Genomic DNA, 22,500 nt, shown 5'->3' with positions numbered 1-22,500 from the left:
TATATATATATATATATATATATATATATATATATATTTATATATCTATTATATCTATATATATCTATATCTCTATATATCTCTCTCTATATCTATATCTATATATGTATCAAAATACTCTCTATATCTATATATGTATCAAAATACCCGCGCTTCGCAGCAAAGTACTGCCTTAAAAGTTTTATTAAGAAGAAAATTAAACCTTTTTAAACTGAGAAAATATACCAATAATTATTTTTTAAGGATCTCTTTGTATACCACATTGTGAGTTCGGCCCTCCGGTTGTAATATGACCAAGCTGTGCGCTGAGCTTACTCTTAAGCATGCGACGTACAGTTGGCCATGTGAACAGTTATCTTGTTTCAAATCTCACAGCTTGGATTGCTGCTGTCATAATCGGTTTGAGTTTCATGGTTTGTTTCAATTACGATGGTATTTGTAGGACTTGTGTTGAAGGGACATTCGGCATCTGTCAAGCGTTGTAAGTATACAACCAGTTTCATCGATAACTTCACATCCAGCTTTTGAGAGTTTAAACATTCATAAACATCAAAGTGTCCACTACTGAAATCGTCACCTGTGAATCTAAGATGTTTAAGAGGCATTGGCGGTTGTCCAAAGGTGTAAAATATTTGGCCATTTCGGTACACTTGAAAGCGACAACCGAACAATTCAGCGGCAGCCATCAACTCACATGACGAACTTTAGGTGAAGAGCTTAAGCATTTCACTCTTATAGTGCTCCTGTGTAGTATACTTATCTCCTGTACCGTCATCAGTCCACACCTTGAACCTGTTTCAATCATTCAATACATAAGACACAATGTTTCTCCAGATATCAAGAGTGGACCTGATATGGCCGTGCAATATGTAACACAGAGACTGGAAAAGATAGGTGCCATCTCCGGGCATGGAAACCACTCAGTAGGTGACAGTTGTTTGATCGATGGTGATCACCTCGATAGACATGTTAATGCAGGTACAGTTGGAATGATAAAGGAAATGGGTACCTGAACAATGTAAAGTAAGTATAAAATACCTACACAATAACTATAATCGTAATAAATGAACAATAAAACAGCAGAGAAGCCGTGGATTAAATAAAAAGGCTGTAGTTATCAGCAGGGAGACGTGAATCCCGTGGCGAAGCAAGGAAGAGAATAAAGAGACTGGAGCGACGGACGACCATATATAGGCAGGCAGCCAATAACGTGGGAGGCATTGGGATGGGGGACTCAACGCCGCCTCACACGGTGACTGAGCTGCAGGCTATGGACATATATATGTACATAAGTAGGATTCAGTTAGCGTTGGGAACCCGCATACCAAATTTCTTGAAGATGGGCCCATAAGTAACAAAGACCGTTGAAAAGTTCAATATGGCGGCCGACAGTGGCATCATACCACCGAAAAAAGTACCAAATTTCAGCCTTCTACCTACACGGGAATTTGGAGAATTAGTGTCGTTGGAAAGTTCAATATGGCGTCATACCATTGTACATTGGTTTCGGTTAGCGCAGGGAAGCCGCCTACCAAATTTCGTGAAGATGGGGCCATGAATAATAAAGTTCAACATGGCGGACGTTGTTGACCGTTATAACCGTTATGCGTAGAATTTCGAAATGAAATCTGCTTAACTCTTGTAAGCAAGCTGTAAGGAATGAGCCTGCAAACTTTCAGCCTTCTACCTACACGGGAAGTTGGAGAATTAGTGACGTTTGGAAAATTCAATATGGCGGCCGACAGTGGCGTCATACCACCGAAATAAGTACGCACATCGGTTTTGGTTAGCGCAGGGAAGCCACCTACCAAATTTCATGAAGATGGGGTCAGCCTTCTACCTACACGGGAAGCTGGAAAATTAGGGACGCTGGAAAGTTCAATATGGCGGCCGACAGTGGTGTCATACCATCGAAATAAGTATGTACATCGGTTTCGGTTAGCGCAGGGAAGCCGCCTACCAACTTTCGTGAAGATGGGGCAATAAATAAGAAAGTTCAACATGGCGGACGTTGTCGACAGTTGTAAGTAAGCTGTAAGGAAGAAGCCTGCCAAATTTCAGCCTTCTACCTACACGGGAAGTTGGAGAATTAGTAGTGAGTACGCTCACTATACAGACTGCACTGACGCCGAGACCAGAGATATCACTTCCTGATGCCTTTTTTCTGATATCTGACAGGTTGGCTCAACTAGACTTTTTATTTTATCAGTACTCCTCTTGCGCACCCACCTCCACATCTATTTGCTTATAAACTGCCGCTCCGCTCCCACTATTTGCATATACAACCCTCTCTCACCCGCCCACCTCTGCATACTCCTTGCTAATGTATTAACCCTACCCTAACCCATATTCTTTGCTTGTGAACTCTGCTCCACCTCGTCCATGCTATTAGCTTTAGCAATATTTGCCCACCCACTCACTCGTCCCTTGCCATCTCTGCAGATCATTAGATCTGCCTGTACCTGCAGATCTGCAGCTGTCATCTCACAATGTCATGCGAGATGACAGCCGGGCCCTCAACTAAATTAGCCGGGCGGAGTGCCCGGCTAAAAGACGCTAGGGAGAACACTGTAACAGTACAAGCAGACTTGCTACTGAGAATGAATGGGAGCAGCGAGGGGTGGTTAACCACCCGCACACCACATAGTCACCTCCACTTGCATACAGTATGCTGCCTGCAGCATCAGCCAACCGAGTGCGAACAGGATGTGGCCAAAGGCGGGAAGTGAATCCCCCACCACCACCCCCATTCAACAGGCAGCCATCTGAGGCACACTACAATGCTGCCCCTGGCCGCCCCATTCACCCTCAATGGCCTCCGTTCAGCCACAACCGGGTCATCGCTTGCAGCATCACCAGCCGGCCAACGAGAACGAACGGGGCAGCAGTTCAAGGGTCAGTGCAAGGCTGTGTGGTGGGTGGGCAGTGAAATACCCCCCTCCGCCCCATCCAGCCTCAGTCCAGTCAGGAGCAGTAGCTACGGCGGCGTGGTGGGCAGACAGCGAACCGCCCCATCAAGCCTCCGTCCTGCGCACGAGCAGTAGCTACGGCCCCAGGTCACTGCTTGCTGCGCACCCTGGTGCCTACCGAGAATGAATGGGGTGCGGCCCCCACCGCCCCATTCTTCAACCGGAGCCGCCCGAGGGACACTACACTGCACGAGCAGTGAAAATCGCCCCCCAAGCCACCGCTTGCTGCATCCCCAGGCCGAAGATGACGGAGCAGCAGTTACTGAGGAGCCTGCAACGTGTACCCCAGACAGATGAAGGAGCAGCTGTGGCCCAGTTCGTAGGTTGTATGTCGGATGTCAGTAACTTGGGGACTATCTGTAATTTAAAACACATAAAGCTATCTAAAACATGTTTTTTTCCATCTCTAAAAGATGAACATATTTTCTAAATATGTAAGATACTAAGAAAATAATTCATGCATGTATTTCTAGTATAATACAGATATACGCCAATGGTGACCAATGCTGCACAATGGCAAACTGCATTTTACATGTGGTAACTGGACGCGAATAAAAATACAAATTTTCCGAATGTTATTTTTCATTGAAACGATTCAATATTGATTCTCAAAGTCTCAGCATCGATCTTGTAAATCTCTATCCTGCTCAATTACTATGTGTAGATTTTTGCTTATCTTCGTTTATGCCGTCTGATCCAGTAGATCAGGCATGTCAAACACACGGCCCACATGATAGACCCTAGTTGGCACTAAACTTGTACAAAATGATTCCTATTGTTTGAGATTGAATCATTCTGCATCTTCGGCATTACTTATTGACTTTTCTTACTTCTGCCTTCTGACAAAAGTGCTTTTTCCGAAGTAACAAAAAGGGGGCGTAAAGATATGAAAAAAAGAAAACAAGAATCAAAAATATGAAAAAAAAAATCTGTTGAAACCAAAACAAATTTAAACTACATTCTGATATTAGAACAATAAATATAGAGTTAGATAAATGTCGATACAAGTTAAGTAGGTATGATAAAATATGCATCTACATTTCAAAAAAATGTTAGGGGGGGGCATGATTAAAACTTATGAAAACTCAGGTCGCAAATACCAAAGGTTGAGAAACACTGTAGTACGCTGTATTTACTAAAGTCGCTTGAGTTGGAGCAGTAAGCTATATGTAGTATTATAACGTTCTGCCATAATGAGAATATCATGGGCCGCTACTTGGTTTTCAAGTTACGGACACGCGCATATAGAAGCGTGCCATGAGCACGAGGAGGATATGCAGTGTCCGCAACGGACGTGGCCATCCGCCGTGCATAAGATACCATATTGGCATTGGCGGGCGAAGGGGCCACCAATTCTTTCTCTGCCCAGGGCCGCCACAAGCCTAGAGCCGCCCCTGCGCAGGATACACTACTGGCTTTGCTGCTGAGACTGTCCACTGGGCAGAACTGACCATCATGAGTAGTAATAGCCTGCATATTTTCACGTTTCTTAGCTCTAGTTTTATGTAATTTTGTGCTAGTATTGTAATGGACAGTTAGTGCAGACTACAGCTAAAGATCTGAAGTGGACGTGGTGAGTTGTTTATTAACAAATTTTTGTGATTTTGAGTTTGTAAAATTAGTGTAGGTCAGGGGGCTTTTTGTATATCGGCTTATTTTACAATATAAACTTTGAAGTAAACTTAGTAAAGTAAAATTAGATTTTTTGAGGATTTGGATACCAACTTGAATTACTGAGCAATGAATTCAGTGACCGTTTTCGTGATTTCAGTTCACACGAACAGGACTTTGCGCTGTTCTCTTACAACGTTGAGAATGCGCCGGAGAATATCCAAATGGAATTGATTGAACTGCAGTCAGATTCTATTCTGATGGTACAACAAAGTTGGTGTGCCAGGCTTGTATGCTTACCTGCCACCCTCGTATGTGCAGATCCGTAAGTTGGCATCGAGAGTACTGTCTATGTTCGGAAGCATTTAACTTTGTGAGCAATTGTTTTGGTTAATTACAGCTACCAAAACTCCACATCGCTCAAGACTTACTGTCGAGCACCTTTCATCCCTCATAAAAGTTGCAGCTGCACAAGATTTCAAGCCTGATATTGACAAACTGGTTACTAACAAGAGATGCCAAGTGTCAGGACAAAAGAAATAGATCTCACACTGTAAGACTCCTATATATGCAATTAATATAATATAAGGACCTAGCTAAGAGGGCAAGACTCTAGTTGTACGCTGTTTTACAGAGATTGTATGGAAATAAATTGCTTTTCTTTAAACTTTAAGTGTTACATTTTTTAAAGTTTTCAGTATTGGAAAGAAAGCTACAGTAACTTTGTATAATAGTATTTGTTACAGTGCAGCCCGCTGACACTCGTATGGCAGTCAAAGCGGCCCACCAATGGTAGGGAGTTTGACATGCCTGCAGTAGATGTCACAAATGTGCTTGTTAAAACTTTCTATGGGAAAAAGCACTTTACTATCTAACCGGCACTTTCGATGCTTAGATGTGTGGACTTCCTATGGATTCAAACAGTGCTGCAACATTGCTGAAAATGTGTGCTTTCCACAAATTAAACAGGCTTATGAACTGTGGTATGCAATACCAAACAGAAGGCAAACAAGTGCTCTGAATTTTTTTTTTTTTTTTTAAAAAAGCAATGATATTTTGTTCCACATCTTCTTCCAAGCACTGATGTTAACTGTTCATTGCTCAAGAAGTATTTCTTCTTAAATGTCATTGCATGCTTGTGCATATGTTATGAAGTCATTATGTAGATACCCTTCAAATAAAGTGCTTATGAAATTTTTTCACATTACATGAATGTTCTCTATGCATGGTTAAGTAATCTCTAAAAAAAAAGCCAACACTTCAAACATATCAGTGCACGTTAATCAAGTCAAAATAAAACTGAAATCTAATTGGGACAACAGTGCCAATACCCAGCCCTAACGGTAATATATTAAATAAAACACATTGGGGGGGAGTCATGGTGTGTATCAAGATTATTATAGTTAACGAAAACTAAACTCAAAACAAACTATTACTAAAAAAAAACATTTTCGTAAACTGAAATAAAATAATGAGCAAAGCCAAAATTAAAAACTAAAACTAAACTATTCAAGTAGCTGGAACGACTCACTGAAATAAAATAATTTACTATAAATATTTTTTGCTTTTGAATGAATATTCTTGACATTAATCTTCAACCCTTGTAACTTTTAACTCTAAAACAGAAAGTAATCCACCATGAGCCCCCCGCATACAGTGGTGTGGAAAACTATTTGCCCCCTTCCTGATTTCTTATTCTTTTGCATGTTTGTCACACAAAATGTTTCTGATCATCAAACACATTTAACCATTAGTCAAATATAACACAAGTAAACACAAAATGCAGTTTTTAAATGATGGTTTTTATTATTTAGGGAGAAAAAAAAATCCAAACCTACATGGCCCTGTGTGAAAAAGTAATTGCCCCCTGTACCTAATAACTGGTTGGGCCACCCTTAACAGCAATAACTGCAATCAAGCGTTTTCGATAACTTGCAATGAGTCTTTTACAGCGCTCTGGAGGAATTTTGGCCCACTCGTCTTTGCAGAATTGTTGTAATTCAGCTTTATTTGAGGGTTTTTTAGCATGAACCGCCTTTTTAAGGTCATGCCATAGCATCTCAATTGGATTCAGGTCAGGACTTTGACTAGGCCACTCCAAAGTCTTCATTTTGTTTTTCTTCAGCCATTCAGAGGTGGATTTGCTGGTGTGTTTTGGGTCACTGTCCTGTTGCAGCACCCAAGATCGCTTCAGCTTGAGTTGATGAACAGATGGCCGGACATTCTCCTTCAGGATTTTTGGTAGACAGTAGAATTCATGGTTCCATCTATCACAGCAAGCCTTCCAGGTCCTGAAGCAGCAAAACAACCCCAGACCATCACACTACCACCACCATATTTTACTGTTGGTATGATGTTCTTTTTCTGAAATGCTGTGCTCCTTTTACGCCAGATGTAACGGGACATTTGCCTTCCAAAAAGTTCAACTTTTGTCTCATCAGTCCACAAGGTATTTTCCCAAAAGGCTTGGCAATCATTGAGATGTTTCTTAGCAAAATTGAGACGAGCCCTAATGTTCTTTTTGCTTAACAGTGGTTTGCGTCTTGGAAATCTGCCATGCAGGCCGTTTTGCCCAGTCTCTTTCTTATGGTGGAGTCGTGAACACTGACCTTAATTGAGGCAAGTGAGGCCTGCAGTTCTTTAGACGTTGTCCTGGGGTCTTTTGTGACCTCTCGGATGAGTCGTCTCTGCGCTCTTGGGGTAATTTTGGTCTGCCCGCCAGTCCTGGGAAGGTTCACCGCTGTTCCATGTTTTTGCCATTTGTGGATAATGGCTCTCACTGTGGTTCACTGGAGTCCCAAAGCTTTAGAAATGGCTTTATAACCTTTACCAGACTGATAGATCTCAATTACTTCTCTTCTCATTTGTTCCTGAATTTCTTTGGATCTTGGCATGATGTCTAGCTTTTGATCTACTTCTCTGTGTCAGGCAGCTCCTATTTAAGTGATTTCTTGATTGAAACAGGTGTGGCAGTAATCAGGCCTGGGGGTGGCTACGGAAATTGAACTCAGGTGTGATACACCACAATTAGGTTATTTTTTAACAAGGGGGCAATTACTTTTTCACACAGGGCCATGTAGGTTTGGATTTTTTTTCTCCTTAAATAATAAAAACCATCATTTAAAAACTGCATTTTGTGTTTACTTGTGTTACATTTGACTAATGGTTAAATGTGTTTGATGATCAGAAACATTTTGTGTGACAAACATGCAAAAGAAGAAGAAATCAGGAAGGGGGCAAATAGTTTTTCACACCACTGTATATTCATCCAGTGAACATCAGCTGGTGACTGAGGGTGGCTGTTCACACTGCATTTGCAGTGAGAGAGCAAGCCAACTACGGGTGAGCTAAGCATGTGAAATAGAAAGTGATTTACTGCGCCACCTTTCTTTGTGCTTGTTGTATATCAAGATGTAATTTAAAAACAACTGAAATCGGAATGTGCTGGTCAACAAAACCTTTACTGTATGGACAAAAAAACGAGTAAGTAACGTTTCAGTTTATTTCTCAGGTGCCTGCATTTGGTTGACAATAATTCACCTGCCTCTTCACATGGTAGTAATCCTTTCTGAAAAATAAAGCAGCACTGATCGAGAGACTGACTAGGTCATCGTACAAGATAAGCATATTGTTACTGACTAATCACTTTTGTTTTATTTTCTTTTTGTTTTTATTAAAAAAAAAAAAACAAAACGAATTTAACAATGTATCGATACAAACTTTGTAAAATTCCCGAGTTTGCAATGACACTACTGAACTACAAGTAGGTAGGTAAAGAGAGTCTGCCAACTGGTGAAAACTAAACATGCTAAAGTGTTTTTGCATTTATTCTATATTGATTAAATATTCTTTTTTTAGTTTATATTCACAGCCTAAAATACATTGTGAAAACAATCCAGTAGCAGAATTATGTTTTAAAATATTTGTCCCCCTTTTTTTTTTGTTTTTAAATGTTTCTCTCTCTTTCTCTCGAAATAGATTGCTGAAGTATCATATTCTTTTTGTTCTTAACATCACCCATATCATACATATTGCATACAAGGGAAATTTTCTGCCTTGCATCCAAACCTGCTGGGGTAGGCTTCAGGTTTCCTGCCATCCTGCTTTAGATAAATAGGTTTAGATAATGTATATACTGTTCGTAATCTCAGTTGCTGTCTCTCATTTTGTAGCTGTCCACAATCTTATTACCTGCTCTTACTGTGCTCATTAAGGGTTTACTGTTCTTATGATGGGCTATTCAAGTCTCACCACCCTAACCTTGACACTAAATGCTTGTTTTTCTTTGTTTCCCTCAATACAGATAGGTGGAGTCTGCACACTGATTCAAGCCCTGTTCTTCCTAAGCCCCTGTGATTTTCATGATCACACCTGTCAGTACAATCTGTTGTCCAATTTTTTTTTTATATCTTTTCAGGCTTGCAGGTGGCAAAATTCTGTCCATTAATTGTACGTGCCTGAGATGGAATCAGAGATCAATATGGCTGGTGGAAAATAAAAAGCCCAGTATGGGAGATTTTTTAATGCAATATTGAAGGCATGGATTGTAAAGACAAGTTAAAAAAACAAACAAAAAGAAAAAACTTAAAACCTCAAAATTCACCTAATTTTAATTGCAAATTGTCCCATTCTGGGCAATAATAAAAAAAAAAAAAAAAAGATAAAATGTGCCAATCAGATCCGAATTGTGCAACACAAATGACAGAAAATATTGTTAGAAATTATAAAATTATTCATATTCAGTATCTGGTTTTGATTATGCTTGTTTTTAACCAGACAAAAATAACACCAGATAGTAAACAATGTGGTGTAGTAAGTTTTTAAACTCCTATCCTAACCCGTTAAGTGTACAGTTCTGCCAGATTATGACGTAAAACTAAACTCCATAGTAGCTCTTTAACCATACTATAATTATTAAAACTAAACTGAAACCAATAGATACAAAAATAATATAAGTTTTGCCTTTTTATATTAGTTTTTATTTCTATAATAACCTTGGTGTGTATACAGTAAAACTTTAATTATATGTCATTTCGTATCTCATTGTGCGCACCAGCACCTACCTATTACTGTACTATTAATGTTCTTCTGTATTGTAAATTTCTTTTTAAATTCTGTTATATTATGTTTATTAATATATTGTGACATGCAGGCAGCTTGTTATGGGCTGGGCGGGAGCAGGAAGGGTGCAATGAATGCTATAAGCAATGGGCCTGGGTGAAGGGCTTCTGCTCTGTAAGGGGCAGACATGCCTCTCAGGAGAGGAGTGACAGGAGAAATTAGCAGCAAAAGGAAGGTGCGGCGGAAGAAAGTTTTGAGTTGGGTGTCAGGAGACAAGTGTTTGCAGTACACAGAAAAAAAAAAAAACGCATGTGGCAGGAGATAAACTGATTGGTAGGGAAAGCGGTCTTTCATTAATTTGGAGGTGTGCTCAGTAACCCAGATACTGAGTATAAGACAGAGAACCATTTGTTACAGAACAAAGACTTCAAGTAAAATGTAGAAAATCTCCAGTACCTCCGAGTTGTATTTGCTTATTACTTTGGTCATTACAATATTGTATGAATTTTGTTAATACTACATTTTGTTGATATAGATTTGTAAACAAATACAACTACTAGCTAAGCTAATCTAAATGTATATCATTTTTAAAGTAGCTGTTTTGTTATCTGTCTTTTCCTTTATCCATCATGGCGTCTCAACCCCTGATGGATCAAAGTTTTAATATACTGTTAAACCCTTGTTAGTAATAGCTAAATTGTCCCAATTATCACATTCAGAAACTTTTAAAATGTCATCAAGGTTTCCCTTTTCAGCTACATGACTTGATAGTTGGTTTCAGATGGCAAAAACCCTCTGCAGGTTTCCTAGCTTGCATTTTCTTTGCATTTTCCTGTTCCACTGGTGTCCATAACTGACAGTATACTGATTGATAGAACAGACAAGGGATTAAAGAGATGGATTAACTGGATGGATTTTTAAATCATCAAGTAGAACTAGGCTATATTTTTTGATATTTTTTTTTATTATAAGATAAAAGGAGGCATTGGTTACTACAACTTTGTTGTTGTTTTTTGTCCCCAATTCCCTTTCAGAAGATTTTTAAGTTGTTAAGTAGGACCCACTTATGTTTCTCTTCTTTCTAAGCAATGCCTATGAATTTGAGAAAAAGAAACTCATTCAGACTTACCTATGCAGGATATATGGATATTCTGTTACATGTACAACCCAAACATTGCAATAATAATGTTGTGCAGTAAATAAGGTTACATTTAATTGTTCAGTTTAGTCATTATGACCTAACAGCAGACATTAAAATATGGTATACTGTAAATGTTGCACATACAGTAATCCCTCGCTATATCACGCTTCGACTTTCACGGCTTCACTCTATCGCGGATTTTATATAAAAGCATAACTAAATATATAACGCGGATTTTTCGCTGCTTTGCGGGTTCTGCAGACAATGTGTCTTTTTACTTCCTGTACATGCTTCCTCAGTTGGTTTGCCCAGTTGATTTCATACAAGGGACGCTATTGGCGGATGACTGAGAAGCTAACCAATTAGAGCACGCAGTTAAGTTCCTGCGTGCTGAATGCAGTGTTAACCAGGAAGTCTCGTCTCGCTCATTCAGCATCAACGTGTTTTGCTGTGTAAAGAGTTAACTTTTGTGCTCTTTTGTGTTTATCTTTGTGCATAGTCAAGCCCTTCATTATGGCTCCAAAACGATCTGCTACTGCTTCAGGGGCCGTGCCCAAGCGCAAATGGAAGATGTTAACGATTGCCGAAAAGGTAACGTTTTGGATTTGTTGAAGGCTACGATTCTTTTTATTTAAAAAGTAGGAAAAGAATATAAGATCTACGGCTGCAGTGTCCTTTTAACCAGGGTGCAAAACGAGTTGTAAGTGGATGTAATAAGGCAGTAGTCTGGATGGAATCTGCTTTAGGGATTTGGATTGAAAACTGCCAGAAGAAGAACGGCGGTGTTACACAATCGCCTGAAGTGGCTCCTTTGGAAGAGCTGTAACGCTGTCCTTTGTTGTGCAGTAAAATTAAACTCATTGTTATCGGACAAGTCATCGTGTCATTGTTGGCGAGTAACCATAATTAATTTTCTACTTACAGTACTTAGTACATGTACGTACGTTTAGTGTCATCGTACACACATTTACTGTATACTATTTTTCTTGCATTGCACGTATTTATTGCTGGTGGCCTGTCTATCGTAATGGCTGTAACATATGCAATATCAGAGACACTCAATATCTTTAAAATAATATTTAGGTTTTACTGTATATAAACAGTGTGTTTACATACATAATTTCAATGACTCTTGCCTAATATCTAAGAGAATACAAAGGGATTATGCTGTATAACTCTGCGGGGAATATTTATAAACAGTGTGGGAGAGTTTATAAGGGCTTAAAATATATAAAAATAACCATACAAACATATGGTTTCTACTTCGCAGATTTTCACCTATCATACACCATACATAGTAACAAAGGGGAGGAAAGAAAAAAAAAAAAAAGACTCTTTGCAAAATGTGTGAATGTGTGTCAAGCTTCATAACAGTGTAATCTCAACCATACATGTTTCAAACAAAAGCCATGCAAAAAGCTCATAATAGTTTAATCCATGGAACCTTAAGCCATGAGCTATTTAGGATTTTGTTGATCAAGTAACCGAAAAACACACTTACAGGAGCTGTATTAATATTAGGGCTGTTTCCATTATTTGTGCTCTGTGCTGTGCTGGTGTTCACTCCAGGATCTCCCTGTCCAGCGCCGGATGAGTACATACTGAGAGGTAAATCTGCCAGTGGACCCTGCTGTCCAGGGAACTCTGGTACACTAAATTCTGATCCCAAGCCGTTCTGAGGTGGTGGTGGAGGAGGAAAAGCAGCAAATGGTGGGGGCACCAATCCATCTGCTCCAACCACTGGCTCTTGGCTACCCTAAAAAGATAAAAGAAACCAAATGAATAAGGTTGTTTTAAGTATATGAAATACCACTTCAATATCTGATATATAGTATTTTAATTTAAAATAATTTAATTTTACAAAATGTATAAAACATGAAACTGATTTTAATTTTATTAGTGTATGTAATATAAACTTTTTTTTCCCTTTTTAATAAGATTGTTCTTCTAAATTGTAGGAAGTAAAAAGTACAGCATGGGCATCTCACTGAAAAACAGCTATTAATTTACTTGTACACTTACAGTAAAATGGACAAAATGAACCAATGAATATTTATTAATGATTTTGGGTTGCTGAATATTCAATCATAATTTCAACACTAACAGTGTATAAATTCTTGCAAATACATACGGAGTACAATTACATATACTGAATATTATATATCATACTATGTGCACTTTTATTTAATTGAATTATTGCAATTGCATTTTGTTTACTGTTCCGAGACACAGAGAAATGAATTTCATAGTATTATGTACAAACAACAATAAACTTTACTTTATTCCAAGTTAAAATGAAACAAAATACCATGAAACACACTCTGGTATCCACACAAAATCTATGAACAGAAACACAAAAATATATTTTGAGTACAAATGCAAGAGAGAGAACACCTAATTTTTTTCCAATAAAAAACAACAAGTACAGTAGTAAATTAAATAAATGTCATTCAAAATGTTTAAAACGTGGCATTTAATATAACTGGTTGTATTAATGTAAAGTGAGCTACTTATCCATGAGGATGCATTCCATGGTGTAGCAATGAACAGAAAATTATGCAATCTCACATCAATCAACTAGCACTGTTCATGGCTGAACATTTTCTCAGTCAGTCAAAATATGATTAACAGTAGTAGGTTTCATGAAATACAAAATGCATTTGAGAATATCAACTTCTTTTCTATTTGTTTCACCTACCAACTGAATTCACCACCATTCTGTCTCTGGATTCACTGAACAGGGTGACCACTGAAGTACAAAGGAAAGTGCACTAAGAAAGCTTTTCACCTTAACATTTGCCCTTCTGCTTCCTCCTGACTTACCCAAGTTGATCCCTCCCTTAAATACTGTATATTCAATATTCACATTAAATATTTTTTGACACAGATCACAAAAAACAAGTCATCTTTTTGGTATATTCAGTCTATGCAGTCTAATAGAAAGGAATGGATAAGGTAGCTACACCAAAAATCATACTAATAGAGTCCCAACACAGTTCATCTGTGCAAAATATTTAATTTTAAATGAATCTTGCAAAAGATGGATAACTTAAAATAACTTATTTGTTTACACATCTCAAAACTAAAAAATAATAGTTTCAATGTCAGAAAGCTAAAATGAGAGACTATTAAATTGCTGACCTCCAGTTGGAAAATGGGTTATTGATCTGCCTTGTCTGGAAATCAATGCTCTCATTAATGCAGGGGGGTGACCTTTAACCCAATCATACTCTTTCACTGCCAAAAACTCTTTATTTGAAAGTGCCTTGTGTATGCTTTTTTTTTTTTGCTTTTTTGTTTAAATGGCGAACAGACCTACATACACAATTATGACAAGGAACAACAGTATATTTAGCATTATATCAGTTACTTATTTAGTAGACACCTATGCACAACAGATAAACATAAAATTTAGTCATGGCCAAAAGGATTGAGAATGTTTGTATTTTTGGGTTTAAGTTCATTTTCATGGCAATTACCACTGCATTTCAGCCCTGCCACAAAAGGACCTGCTGACATCATTTCAGTGATCCTCTCGTTAACAGGCGAGAGTGTTGATGAGGACATCAAAAGTTGATTCAGATTGGGGCACCACCAGAGCAGAGCTTGCTCAGGAATGGCCGCAGGCAGCTGTAAGTGCATCTGCGCACACAGCGAGGCAAAGACTTTTGGAGGATGGTCTGTTGTCAAGAACAGTAGCAAAGAAGCCACTGATACTGTGCAAAAGGTACAGGGATTGGACTGCCGAGGACTGCTGGGGTAATTGTCTCCGACAACTCCCATTTTCAATTGTTTGGGGCATCTGGAAAAAATACTGTCCACGGAAGAAATTGTGAGCGCTACCATCATTCCTGTGTCATGCCAACAGTAAAGCATCCCGAGACCCTTTATGTGTGGGGTTGCTTCTCAGCCAAGGGAGTGGGCTCACTCACAATTCTGCCTAAGAACACAGCCATGAATAAAGAATGGTGCCAAAACATTCTCCGAGAGCAACTTCTCCCAATCATCCAAGAACAGTTTGGTGACAAACAATGCCTTTATCGGCTTGGTGAACAAAATATCAACATTTTGGGTCCACGGCCGGAAAACTCCCCAGACCTTAATCCCACTGAGAACTTGCGGCCAATCCTCAAGAGGCAGGTGGACAAACAAAAACCCACAAATTCTGACAAAATCCAAGCATTGATTATGCAAGAATGGGCTTCCGTCAGTCAGGATTTGGCCCAGAAGTTGATTGTAAGCATGCCAGTGCAAAATGCAGAGGTATTGAAAAAGAAAGAACACTGTAAATATTGACTCTTTGCATAAACTTAATATCATTGTCAATAACAGGCAAAATCAATTAGCTAGTAGCATGTTAGTGAGTAGATGTAGTTAGTCAGCTACACCTGAATTGACAAGATGTGAGAGGGATAGCTAAGCCATGGGGTAACAGGCCTATAAATCATTTTCATATAGTTATCAAATTGGTGTACAGATCACACAGGACTTAAATGTCACTGATAAATGACCAGATTAGGTGTAGGTCAGTTCCTGTTTACACCTAGTTGTATCCCATATCTGAATGTGCAAAATTATAGCCAGATTAAGGTGGTAAAAGGATAGCCCCTCAGCCTTGATCAGACATTCAAACTACAAGATGGAAAACAAAGCACCAATATCAACCAGTGGTCAGACTGATTGGAGTAAATGTCTCTGTGAAAAGGATAACAACATCACCACCTGTTAATCATGTTCTACCATGACTGCCACCAATGTTCCACTTTTTCAACAAATTCATGCACTGCCAATAATTATGGGTCTGGCAAGACTAGATGAGGTGGGTGGTATAGAATATACAACGAGATGGAACAAGGCACAGTACCACATGAGCTGCTAAACTGTCAATAACATGAACCTGAAGCGAGCAAGGAAGCGACTATCTACTGCTCCCAGCAATGAAGCTGATGACTGGCAAAACTGTGTAGAACCAGCCATGATGGTGAAGCATACTTTCTTTGTGAAAATGTGCCACCTACATCAGAACTTAGCAGGTCACGACAATGAACCTAAAAACTACATGAATGTGCCCAAACTCTAAATGACAGAAAGCTCCTAGCAAAAGTATTTGCATTCCTTTCAGCCTTCTGTAACTCCAAAAGGGCCTATATGAGAAATCTTGAGAAAGAAAAGTACCAAATGGAAGTAAAACAAGACGCCTATCCACTAGTATTTTCAGAATTGGTCACATACAATATAGAGTAGGGCTGCGTATTGGCAAGAATTTTTGTGATACGATATGTATCATAATAGAGGGGTTACGATTCAATATATTGCAATATTGTAAGCAAGATGATATATAATTTTTTTTAATCTAATTTTTAGGAAAACTATCATAGTATGAAGAACACATCACTATACGCATAAAATCTGTTTAAAAAAAAAAAAAGTTTGCTTTTTATGCAATCAGATCAGTGGGATCTGCAGCTGCATTTATCATAGTCCCTATAACTTCAGACATAGCAATACCTTTTGTGAAATCTGAGGAAAGGAATTAACATTTGTTTACAATATATCAGTAAAAACTAAAAGTGCTTGCAGGATTCTTTAGGTAAACAAATTGAGAAAATAAAAAAACTCAAACAGTATTACATATAAATTCAGACAGTATATATTAAATTCTGCTTTAAAGGTTCACATTCTATTGTATGTGGGCCATTTTTTAAACTTTTCAATCTCAAGTGGTTAATAAAAAGATGCATTGTCCCTGTAACATCCAACATCATAACACTATTTTCTGCAATCTTAAAAAAAATAACTACTGTACATCTGCCTATATCCGTGAAAATTAAAAGTGCTTGCAGGATTCCTAAAGAAAATAAACAAATGTAAGAAAATACATATATATTGACAGTGAACATTTTCAGATCTTACACTTGGATTGCACGTTATTACAGTCTGTACATATGTCAGTGCTTATTTTTTTAATGTTAAGGTTTTTATGGAGGAAGATGAGCTGCTCAACATGCCCAGCTTTCAGAACACTTCTCTGCGGTAACAATCTCTTGCATTAGAGCTGAGAGATTCCAGTACCTTCATTTTTACCTCCTCATACAACTTGGGCGCAGCAATGTCAGTGATGTGTTTGTCAGGAGAGTATGGTATAACAAGGTTCCACAATACGGAAGGCTTCATATCTTTGCAAATGAAATACAGTATTGACCCAAGTTATTTTATTTGCCTGAGTTGAGGTCTGTTTGCTAACTTCGTTGTGTGAACTTGTTCCATTAGTGAGTCGAGACAGACCCACTTTTAACACTTGCCGTTTGCTGCTCCCTTATCTCTACATCAGAATGGTGTCTTGCTAAGTGTGCTCTCAGATTCGTTGTGTTCCCCAAATATTTGATTTTGGCATGGCATAATTTGCAGACAGCATGGCTCTTGTCAATCTCCTTAGTGCCTTAGTTCTTTATTGTAAAAGCCAAAATTAGCCTACACTTCCGCTCTGTATGCCACAGGAGCCAGTCTAACTCCTCTGGATTCAGCCATTGGTTATCATGTTACTAGTCAACTCTGTTTATCACTGCACATTCCACGTTGTCCGACAGATCTGCATGCCTGAGTACAGAATGCCTATATGCGTCAACACTTATGCTATTTCCTGTCTCAATTTGTTATGTCACCTGCTATCTTGCAATAAGGGATTTAAATGCAAAATGGACTGCCTTGAATCTCTGAATGTAAACTAGTAATTAAAAATTGATACTATGTTTGAGAATCAATGCACTATCGAAAAACATAACATTGCAATAATGAAATGTATCGATATTTTTTTTTTTTTTTACACCCCTAGTATATAGTGCAGTTAACTTTTGAACGTTAAAGTAGTTAACTTTTGAACGTCCAGCAGTCTTGCAGAGATGAATCACTTGAACCAGTAACGTCTGAAGCAACTGGAAGTACAGTCACCCAGGGTTAATTCTACCAGACTGTATGACAAACTCTTGGCAGTGATACCAGAGTTTGAGGTTCATAAAAAAGGAATGGATGTCCTTCTGGCTTTTCAGAGAGATGTAGGTTTAGCACTGGTGCAAGTGTCAGAATATTCTGAAACTATTATAATTTCCAAAGCTGCAAAGATATTAAAGGTTGCACACTCACGATCATCAGTCCAGGTTTAATAGAAAATTCCATGAAAGATGCATTAAAGATGCTATACCACCCAATCATATTTAGTTTGTGGGTATGGTTGAACATGGAACCGACACTAAATTCCAGCCAAGATTTGGTACATCCAAAACTGACCAAGCTACTGCAGTTTAACTGCTATGAAAGATATAAAGAAGTTGTATCAACACACCAACATTCCCCCCAAAAAAAGAAAGACTCCATTCCCTATATAATACGGGGATGTCTATTTATACAAAGACAAAAAAGAGAACCCTTGTGGAAATGCCTCACGAGTATGCATCAGCATTTTGAATGGCAGGGTGCTGGAGATATCTTCCAACTAGGGGATGCAACAGTTGCCAAGTATGTGGAGGATGGAGTGGTCTGTCCACCAGTTCTGCAAAATGGTTTGTTCACCACTGCAGCCATGGACAGCATAAACCACAGCAGCACTGCAACTACTGCCACAACCTCTTTCCATGGTACCAGTATATCTTTATTTTACTACCCAACCAATAAAAACAAAGGTGAAATTAATGACCCACTCAACTTTGGAACAGAAAAGGCCAAAACTGTTCCATAACTTTGACTCCTACACCAATATTCACCCTGCCTCCTTTAGAACAAATAATCATTTGTCACCAAAGATTTCTGTACCAAGTGTAGATAGAGGTATACTCAGGGTTAGGGTTAACTGGCAATTAAGGATGAATGACTAGAGATGGCCTGTGTAACTGAAGAAATTGATGGTGCAGCGAACCTCACTTGGTCAGCACTAGGGAATCCATTCCCGGGAGTTCGGGAATCCCGGGCTCCTGGGGATGGCACAGTGCACGGGCATCACACATGTGAACGGTTTTAGAACGACCGATACTTATTTTTAATAAAACCACTGCAAAATGTTGACACCAATAAAAGACTAACCTAATCTACAAGCAGTTCATGCGGTCATATAAATACATCTAGTTCAGGGGTGCTTACACTTTTTCGGCTTGCGAGCTACTTTTAAAATGACCAGATTGAAATGATCTACCTACATTAAAAATGCTATATATACAGTAATCCCTCGCTATATCGCGTTTCGACTTTCGCGGCTTCACTCTATCGCGGATTTTATATGTAAGCATAACTAAATATATAACGCGGATTTTTCGCTGCTTCGCGGGTTCTGCGGACAATGGGTCCTTACTTCCTGTATGTGCTCCCTCAGTTGGTTTGCCCAGTTGATTTCATACAAGGGACGCTATTGGCGGATGACTGAGTAGCTAACCAATCAGAGCACGCAGTTAAGTTCCTGCATGCTGAATGCAATGTTAATCAGAAGTCTCGTCTCGCTCATGCAGCATCAACGTGTTTTGCTGTGTAAAGAGTTAACTTTTCTGCTCTTGTGTTTCTTTGTGCATAGTCAAGCCCTTCATTATAGCTCCAAAACGATCTGCTCCTGCTACTGCTTCAGGGGCTGTGCCCAAGCGCCAACGGAAGATGTTAACGATTGCCGAAAAGGTAAACATTTTGGATTTGTGGAAAGAAGGGAAAAGCTACACTGCTGTAGGATGCCATTACAGCATCAATGAGGCTAAGATTCTTTTTATTTAAAAAGTAGGAAAGGAATATAAGATCTACAGCCGCAGTGTCCTTTTAACCAGGGTGCAAAACGAGTTGTAAGTGGATGTAATAAGGCAGTAGTCTGGATGGAATACTGTCGGAAGAACAACAACGGCGGTGCTAAACAGTCGCCTGAAGTGGCTCATTTAGAAGGGCTGTAACGCTCTCCTTTGTTGTGCAGTAAAATTAAACTCATCGTTATCAGACAAGTCATCGTGTCGTTGTTGGTGAGTAACCATACTTTTCTACTTACAATATTTAGTACATGTACGTACGTTTAGTGTCACTGTACACACATTTACTATATACAATTTTTCTTGCATTGTACGTATTTATTGCTGGTGGCCTGTCTATCGTAATGGCTGTAACATATGCGATATCGGTGACACTCGATATCTTTAAAATAATATTTAGGTTTTACTGTATATAAACAGTGTGTTTACATACATAATTTCAATGAATCTTGCCTAATATCTAAGAGAATACAAAGAAATTATGCTGTATGACTGTGCATTGAATATTTATAAACAGTGTGGGAGAGTTTATAAGGGCTTAAAATATATAAAAATAACCATACAAACATATGGTTTCTACTTCGCGGATTTTCACCTATCACAGGGGGGTCTGGAACACAACCCTCGCGATCGAGGAGGGATTACTGTATATGTATATGTATATATATATATATATATATATATATATATATATGTATATGTATATATATATATATATATATATATATATATATATATATATATATATATATATATATTTTTTTTGCATAGTTTTACTGACAAATGCAAAGAGTATGCGACACATGTTTCGCCACAGAGTGTGGTTTGTTTATTTGACAGCATGTAGATCAGGGTAATTACATTCATGGCATTCGTAGTCTGAATCGCAATCTAATTATATGTTTGGGTGCATGTGGGATGACCAGTGTGTTATTAGAAAAGAGATCTCAGAATTGCCACCCTGTATGTCAATCAAGTGACAAATGCCATAGGAAGGATATATGAAAGACTAACGTTTTATATAAAAAAAAAAAAAAAAGTTTTGAATGCAACGTGATCTGCCTGATCAGATACGGATACACTTGTTCTAAATGACGCCTGCAATTGCCGTTGCTCTGAAACACCGCCATTTCACCTTTTACTGATGCATCCAGCTTCTTGTCATCATTCTAAGATGGCAAGTTTCTTGGCACAGATAATGCAGATGCAGCTGACTGACGCATTGCAGTTTCAAGTTGCTGTTCAAAGCTGTTGTCTGACAGATGTCAATGAAGTCTGCCCTGTCTCAGCATTCGTGAGCTGCAGAGTGCAGGTTCTTCCCAGTCCACTGTACTCAGTCTTAGTCGGAGCCAGGCGACTGACGACTGCTGCTGGTTGACTGAATTAATTTGCAACACACTACACCGTGGGCCAAAAAACCGTGCCACTTAATTATTTTCAACTATGTTATTTCTTGATCGATCTTTACACTTTTACACGCTATATATGCAAGCTTGGCCATTCCCGGGAATTACAGCAGTTTCGTTTCCGGGAATGAAAATGTCCAGGAATCCTGGGCTCCTGAATGGATTCCCTAGTCAGCACACCATGCTTCCATGAAGAGTTGTCCAATATTTGATGTCAGTATGAAATCATTGCTGCCATTACTCCGAGATCAGGCCCACTCAATTGCTACTATCAAACATGTAATGGAGAAGATAAAGGATGTAGTGACATTCTTAAACCCAGGCAAAGTACATGTCATTGCTGCGGATCAGCCAATATATGCCCTGGCAAAACAGATTCAATGGCACTGACTTAAACATTAGCTGTGAATACTTCTAAATTGTCTATTATAGAGCTCTACACCTTTGAATGTGCAGATGACTGATATATTGATAATTATTCAATATTTAACCTTCTTACAGAAAATATACAAAGACAAGTGCTAGAGTTAGTTGTTCTGGCATTCAAGGCAAATTATCCTATGGATATGTCACCAATAATAGTATTTTATGTACTGTATATATTATTTACAGTGTTTTGGCTTTAGATAAAGTGTGAGGCCCTCTAAAGGCATGATAGCTGTAAGTGGTAAATTTAGCATCATGATGATATATATACAGTGTATAATATATGTAATGATTTTACGAAGGAAAAATGTAAACTAGCTGGGGCAAAATGACGACAAAAAAAAAAAAGGGAATGGTGGCCAAATTGAAATATGGTCAGCACCTTTTTGTAAAAATATAGATTAAGTAGACTCTACATAACAAATTTCATGCTTGTATCACCATTTGAATGATTGCTACATTTATCTACTTCACTAACCTATTAAACCATGTTAATTAAAAAGGATGCTACCTATTTTTAGGGTCAATCTAGAAATAAAACAAGTTTTCCTAATCGGGTTTCTTATTTATAAATAACTAATAAGGCCAAAACAAAGAAATTGGGGCTGTACATTGTGAACAATTCAGTATTTAGCCAAATTAATCTACGACATATAATCATTTCATTTATACCTACATATATATTTGCTGGAGTATTGCCTGTAGAGCTTTTAATAAAAGAGGACATGTTTTATGACAATTACAACTTAGGATTAAAAAAATGGATAAACATGCCTTAATTGTGATTAAACTATGTGACCTTTCTGATCTCTAGATCAATAGAACTGACAAGTTATATGTGCACCAGTTCAATTAGAAGCAATCTACTAATGCTAATGAAAGTCTTCTTGGTAGTTAGACTCATCTGCTTTTAATTCAACAGATGCATTTGGAGTGAATTTTTCTTAAAACTGAAAATTTAAGTCACAAACAAGGGTATCAGATGGTAAACTTTTTCTTCATATGCACTTCTGTGTGTATTTATGACAAAGTACAGTGGCAATCATTTCAGATGGGAGAGGTACAGGATGATTGAACAGTAATGGTTAGTCACTTTTGAAAGACCGGAAAGAAAATAA

The 22,500-nt window shown here is 38.4% G+C and overlaps 1 protein-coding gene across 9 annotated transcripts in view; it reads right to left on the bottom strand.

The window, feature by feature from the left end:
* The window catches only part of LOC120537486 (RNA binding protein fox-1 homolog 2-like), a 213,971-nt gene that overhangs the window by 72,060 nt on the left and 119,411 nt on the right, over window positions 1-22,500 (bottom strand). For all 9 annotated transcript variants that reach the window (XM_039766456.1, XM_039766459.1, XM_039766457.1 and 6 more), the window contains one exon: window positions 12,284-12,538. In XM_039766456.1, coding sequence (XP_039622390.1) covers window positions 12,284-12,538 — 255 coding nt within the window. The remainder of the gene's footprint in view (window positions 1-12,283; window positions 12,539-22,500) is intronic.

Source organism: Polypterus senegalus, chromosome 10 (genome assembly GCF_016835505.1).
Source record: "Polypterus senegalus isolate Bchr_013 chromosome 10, ASM1683550v1, whole genome shotgun sequence".
Taxonomy (NCBI): domain Eukaryota; kingdom Metazoa; phylum Chordata; class Cladistia; order Polypteriformes; family Polypteridae; genus Polypterus; species Polypterus senegalus.
Note: the sequence above shows the minus strand (reverse complement) of the source record. Positions and strands in the feature narration are given on the sequence as shown.